The sequence below is a fragment of the Perognathus longimembris genome, chromosome 20, assembly GCF_023159225.1.
Source record: "Perognathus longimembris pacificus isolate PPM17 chromosome 20, ASM2315922v1, whole genome shotgun sequence".
In the NCBI taxonomy this organism is placed as follows: Eukaryota; Metazoa; Chordata; class Mammalia; order Rodentia; family Heteromyidae; genus Perognathus; species Perognathus longimembris.
The window spans coordinates 28,216,171-28,222,641 of record NC_063180.1 but is presented as its reverse complement, the minus strand read 5'-3'; the positions used below and the strand labels follow the sequence as shown (position 1 = coordinate 28,222,641).

At 56.5% G+C, this 6,471-nt stretch overlaps 1 protein-coding gene across 6 annotated transcripts; it reads left to right on the top strand.

The window, feature by feature from the left end:
- Positions 1 to 1,345: 1,345 nt before the first annotated feature.
- On the top strand, positions 1,346 to 6,134 carry Zbtb45 (zinc finger and BTB domain containing 45). 6 transcript variants are annotated; one of them, XM_048368847.1, is made up of 3 exons: positions 1,346 to 1,465; positions 3,606 to 4,884; positions 5,417 to 6,134. In XM_048368847.1, the coding sequence occupies exons 2-3, from the start codon at positions 3,606 to 3,608 to the stop codon at positions 5,671 to 5,673; spliced, it is 1,536 nt and encodes a 511-aa protein (XP_048224804.1). In that variant the 5' UTR covers positions 1,346 to 1,465; the 3' UTR covers positions 5,674 to 6,134. The 6 variants fall into 6 exon arrangements, with proteins under 6 accessions (XP_048224804.1, XP_048224800.1, XP_048224803.1 ...); XM_048368843.1 differs by having other exon boundaries at positions 1,450 to 1,516; XM_048368846.1 differs by lacking the exon at positions 1,346 to 1,465 and adding an exon at positions 1,611 to 1,718.
- The last annotated feature ends 337 nt before the right edge of the window (positions 6,135 to 6,471 follow it).

Here is a 6,471-nt window from a genome sequence, read left to right as displayed (position 1 = left end):
ACCACAGCACCACTTCCCTTTTTCTGGCGGTTAATTGGAGATAAGAGTCTTACAGACTTTTCTGCCCTGGCTGGCTTCAAACCATAATCCTCAGATCTGACCCTCCTGAGTAGCCAGAATTATAGGCATGATCCACCAGTGCTGGGCTTACTTTATTAGTTTCTGTAATCAAACCCCGGTGGATAAGAACTTTCATGTTGAATACAGTGCTTATACCCCTGTACAAATGGAAAAACATGTGTAATGTTTCTAGACCAAAATGGCTATTAATTTATGTACAATGCCAACTCAACACAGTAGTTAACCTTTTTCAAAAACCAACTTTTTGTGTTTTGGTACTAGGGCCTTGAACTCAGGGAATTGGCTCTTGCTTGGCTTTTTCTCTGGAGGCTGGGGCTTGAGCCACAGCTCTACTTTTTTTTTGCTTCTTTTGTGGTTAATTGGAGCTAAGTCTCTGTATTTGTCTGCCCAGGCAGAATTGGAACCACAATCCTCAAATGTCAGCCTCCTGAGAAGCTAGGATTATAGGCATGAGCCACCAGATTCTGGCTTTAGATATGGATTTTTTTTGGTCTGGCCAGTCCTGGAGCTTGAATTCAGAGCCTGGATACCGTCCCTGAGCCTCTTTGTGTTTAAGGCTAGTGCTCTACAACTTGAGCCACAGCACCATTTCCAGCTTTTTCTGAGTGATTTACTAGAAATAAGAGTCTCTAGGCCTTTCTTGCCCAGACTGGCTTTAAACGGGAATCCTCAGATCTCACCCTCCAGAGTAGCGAGGATTACAGGCAGGAGCCACCAGCGACCTGCTTGGATCTGGGTTCTAATCATGTTTCCACCTAGTACATTTTTTCCTCCCCAACCCTTAAACATCACAGCTACCTAGCAACTGCCCAGGGTGAGGGGCAGGCATCCCTCCTGACCCAGATTTCCTCCAGAAAGCTAGCCCATCAGCCCCATGAGGTAACTAGGTATACAGTGAAAGGCATGGGTGCGCTGTGTGCCTTGGCCCAAGCCCCTCTGCCTTGCTCCAGCCGCACTGGAACCTGGCCAGGGCGAGGCTGAGAGGCTGCTCTCCGCCCCGACCGCTCAGCGGGGAGATCCCATCCCCCGCGGTGGAGTCTCGGCTGTTCCTTTGGGGTGCTGAGGCCGGAGGGACAAGTTGGCAGCTTCGGCCGGGAAGGCCATTTCGGCGGGCGACACCGACAGTTCCAGCAGCAGAGCCCCACGCGCCGGGGCGGGGCCTGGTTGCCAGGCGACTCCGGAAGCGTGCTCTAGGCCGGAAACCCCGTGGCCCCCGCCATGCCAGCCTCGGAGTGTTCGGTTTCCGGCCTGGACCAGAGGCGGAAGTGTGGCCTGGCGGCGGCCGATCTCCATAGAAACCCCGGAAGCACGCTGCGATTCGCGTTCCGCGGACGCCGCGGCTCCAGGTTCCGCCGGCGCTGCGGCCCGGAAGTTCGGCCTGCAGGTTGATGAACAGTGGTGGCCATTGCCGGGCCTGCGGCCGGAGAAGTTGGAGGTGGGGTCGGGCGGGGAAACCCGGGCGGGCCTGGGCAGGGGCCCGGCGCCCTCCGCGGACGCGAGGGGGCGCTGCAGGACCGGGGCCGCCGGGCGCGTGGGGCGCGCGGGCAGGAAACGCGGGCCGCTGCGGGTCCGAGGGGCTCGCGCGGGGACGGGGGCGGATAAGGGTGCGCCGAGCGGGACTGAGCGCTGGGAGCGAGGTGCGTGACGTGGACAGAGGCGTGGCGGGGAGACCCCCCCGGGTCTTTGTTCTGAGGATGCTTGGAGGCCCTGCTGCCTCTGGGTGAGGTGGCTCCGAGCTGGCCGGGGGTGACGGAGAGAAGGGTTTCGAGCCCTGCGGGTTGGTCTGGTCGTCCGGGAAGGGCGCTGCGGGCGGAGGCCCTGGCGGAGGTAAGGCTCGCCTGAGGAATTAGCTGGTGCCATGGAGGGCTCCGAGCTCCCTGTCGGCTCGGTCTCCCCATGCTTCCCCGGCCGCTGACGGGGAAGGACCAGGAGGTGGGGACTTGGAGGGGACCCGGCGAGGTGACCTCCAGCAGCCCAGGCCAGTAGCTACTGTTGCAGGCTGGGAGATGTACTGAGGCCAGACGATGGTCCGGGGAGAAAGGAAGAAAGGCTGGCTGGAGTAAAGGGAAGAGTTGGGTTTTTTGGTTTGGAGTTATTTTTTGCTTATGAAGCCAGGCGCTTGGTAGCCCACGCCTGTAATCCTAGCTAGGCTGGCATCCGAGGATCGAGGTTTGTTATCAGCCCTGGTAATAGAGTCTGTAAGACTTTCTATCTTCAATTAGCCATCAGAAAACCGGTGGTGATGTGTGGCTCAAAGTGGTAGAGCACTAGCCTTAAGCAACAGAGCTCAGGGATAGAGCTAAGGGTCCCTGAGTTCAAGCCCCACAACCGACCAAAAGGAAAAAAAAAAAAAAGATTGAGCTTGAGAACCCCAATAGACCCTAAAGGTATAGGGGTTGACCTTGAAGAGACAGGCTGGTAGAGGGTGGACAAGTTGTCTATGTATCCTATTTGTTGACTCCCTTGGAACTGAAGTGGGTGCAGAATGAGCCAAGAATAATATTTGGCAGTGAGGAAATGAACACAACTAGTAGAGGTCATCTGTTTGGTGAGTGAAGTAGAGGATTTGGCTTAAGAATATTGGAGAGGGGGGCTGGGGATATAGCCTAGCGGCAAGAGTGCCTGCCTCGGATACACGAGGCCCTAGGTTCGATTCCCCAGCACCACATATACAGAAAACGGCCAGAAGCGGCGCTGTGGCTCAAGTGGCAGAGTGCTAGCCTTGAGCAAAAGGAAGCCAGGGACAGTGTTCAGGCCCTGAGTCCAAGGCCCAGGACTGGCAAAAAAAAAAAAAAAAAAGAATATTGGAGAGGGGCTGGGAATGTGGCTTAGCAGTAGAGTGCTTGCCTAGCATGCATGAACCCCTGGGTTTGATTCCTTAGCACCACATAAACAGAAAAGGCTGGAAGTGGTGCTGTGGGTCAAGTGGTAGAGTGCTAGCCTTGAGCAAAAGGAAGCCAAGGACCTAAACTCAAACCCCAGGACTAGCAAAAAAGAAAAAGAAAAGAAAGAAAGAAAGAAAAGAATATTGGAGGGCTGGGAATGTGGCTTAGTGGTAGAGTGCTTGCCTACCATACATGAAGTCCTGGGTTAGATTCCTCAGTACCACATACACGGAAAAGGTCAGAGTGTTGCTGTGGTTCAAGTGGTAGAGTTCTAGCCTTGAGCAAAAGAAGCTCAGGGACAGTACCCAGGCCCTCAGTTCAAGTCCAAGGACTGGCAAAAAGATGATAGATAGATAGATATTGAAGTTGGGAGTTGGGTGAGCTCTCCTTGGGGCAGAGAAGGGCTAGGAGGTGTGCTGGAAGCTGGAAGGTGTAAAGCATTGCAAAGGACCTGGAGCAAGGGCATGGGAAGAGGTCAGCATGTCCTTTGTGTTAGTAACAGGGACTGTTCTGGGAAGCCATGGAGTCAGCCAGGCCTAGGAGCCACCTATCCTGTGGTGGTGGCTGAGGGGACCAGGAGGCTAGAGCAGAAGAGCCCCTTGAATGACCTGCCTTATCCCATCTCCTTGTCCCAAGCAGATGGCAGTGGCGGAGGCAGTACACCACATCCACCTTCAGAACTTCTCCCGCTCTCTACTCGAGACCCTCAATGGACAGAGGCTGGGTGGGCACTTCTGTGATGTAACTGTGCGCATACGTGAGGCCTCCCTGCGCGCACATCGATGTGTGCTGGCTGCAGGCTCACCATTCTTCCAGGACAAGCTGCTGCTGGGCCACTCCGAGATCCGCGTGCCCCCGGTGGTGCCTGCACAGACCGTGCGCCAGCTCGTCGAGTTCCTCTACAGCGGTTCACTCGTGGTGGCCCAGGGCGAGGCGCTGCAGGTGCTCACCGCAGCATCTGTGCTTCGCATCCAGACAGTCATCGATGAGTGCACACAGATTATCGCACGAGCACGTGCCCCAGGCACCCCAGCAGCAGTGCCCCTACCCGCACCTGTGCCCCCGCCACTTGCGCCTGCACAGCTGCGCCACCGCCTGCGCCACTTGCTAGCTGCCCGCCCACCAGGGCACCTGGGTACTGCACACAGCCGCAAGCAGCGCCAGCCCGCACGCCTACAGCTGCCCGCGCCCCAAGGGCCTAGCAAGGCTGAGGGGCCGGATACAGAGCCAGCACTGCCCACAGCCCCCGATGACAGAGGTGAGGACGATGAGGAGGAGACTGATGAGGAGACTGAATGTGAAGAGGGCGAAACTGGTGGCCTAGGGGAGGGCCAGGCACCTCATTCCTTTCCTGATTGTGCTACAGGCTTCCTCACTACCGGCCCTGACAGCCTTCGCGAGGACCGCTCTGGACCCCCTAGTCTAGCTGACTATGGTGGTGCTGGGAGAGATTTCCTTCCAGGGGCTACAGTGGCTGAGGACACATTCCCAGACACCTACATGTCTGCTTGGCATGAGGAGGATGGCACTGCAGCAGAAGGCTGTTCCTCAGAGACCCCTGTTCCACCTGACTGCGCCCTGGTAGGGCCTCGGGCACCAGGAGTGAAGACCTCAGAGCCCACTGTTGCACTCTTTCCTTTTCACCTGGGTGCCCCTGGGCCACCTGGGCCAACCCCTTCCACACAGTCAGGTCCAGCCCCGGTGCCCTCACCAGCCTTCTACCCTGGGCTCCAGCCGGATGCAGTTCCCAGCGCTCAGCTTGGGGAAGCCCCGGTCCCCCCTGTGGCTCCTAGCACAGCCTCCTCAGCCGCTCCTGTCCGTGCACCTGGTGCTGAGCAGTCGGCCTATGAATGTAGCCATTGCCGAAAGACATTCAGCTCTCGGAAGAACTACACCAAGCACATGTTCATCCATTCTGGTAAGCTGGGTGGGAGGGAAAAGGAAAACCTTTACTCCCACACAGGTTTCTGAGTCCCTTGCTCATCAGAGATCTAAGCCCTAGATGGAATTGGGCACTTCTGTGACTTCATTGCTTTCTGGCTACCCCACAGGGCCAGGAAACTGAGCTCCTTATTTAGTAGGATGGGAGAGGAGAGGTCCCCTACCCATGTGGAGCACAGCAGGATCTCTTACCTAGTTTTCCTCCTCATTTAATGGATAAGGTATGAGTTTGGGGAGAAGGCCCCCAGAGATTGGGGACAATCTGAGTGGGTAGTGGATTTGAGGACCCTTGCCAGGGTCCTGTATCCCTGTGAGGGGCTCCCTGATGACCAGGAGAATTCCAGTGAGGTTCGCACCACCCCCCTACATACCACCCCCCCCCCCCCCCCCCGCCAAGGGAATCCTGGTGTAATAGCTGGTTTGGAAGGGAGGAGAGGTTGCTACCAGGGAAAGGCTTTGGAGAGCAGATTTGTCTGACAAACCATTGCGGCCTGCCCTGTCATCCACAGGGGAGAAGCCACACCAGTGTGCAGTTTGCTGGCGATCCTTCTCACTGCGCGACTACCTGCTCAAGCACATGGTCACACATACCGGCGTGCGTGCCTTTCAGTGCGCAGTCTGTGCCAAGCGATTCACTCAAAAGAGCTCGCTCAATGTACACATGCGCACCCACCGGCCTGAGCGCGCACCCTGTCCCGCCTGCGGCAAGGTCTTCTCACACCGCGCGCTGCTGGAGCGCCACCTGGCTGCACACCCTGCGCCCTGACGGGGATGCCTGCAGTGGAGTCGACCAAGAGCGGTTGGCCCCACTTGCCACAGCACCATGACCACATTTCGGCCTCTCGAACCTGGGGTCCAGCCCTGTGTATTCCTTGTCAGCCCTTACTTTTCTCCTGCCTTTTTCTCTTTCTGCATCCCCATGGACTCTCTGGGTAGGGCAGCAGGTAGGGGATGCTGAGGAATCCTGACCCCTTGGAAGTGGACTATTCCCAGACTAAGCTGGGCACCCAAGACCTCTATCCTAGCAGTCCTGTGTCTGACAACAGTTTGCAACCCATCCCTTATCAAGATGAGGCCAGGCCAAGTCTTTTATTCTAACCCAAGTCTTTTATTCCTCACCCATAGTTCCCCTTCCCTCAGCAGATACCTAAGGAGAGACAGGTGAATCCAGCAATGGAATGAGCCCAATATTAGGACCCCACTCTAATAAAGGACATTTGGCCAGTGTGTGTGAGTCACTGAGCTGTCCTGGGCTTTCCTGGGTAGTCAAGGGATGGTTTACTTCCCCATTCCAAACTTCTGGGAGTCTGGGTGGACTGAATATATTGCTAATGGAGCCTTAGAGCCATCAGTCCTGTGGGTGGCGGCGGGGGTAGGGGGGTCACAGCCCCAACAGTGAATGCTGCTACAGTCTAAATGCAGGTGTGTTTGTGTGCATGTGCGCTCATGCGCACGCACACACAAGTCTTGGGCTCAAACCCGGTATCTAGGCACTTTCCCTGAGCTTTTTTTTTTTTTGGCCAGTCCTGGGGCTTGGACTCAGGGCCTGAGCACTGTCCCTGGC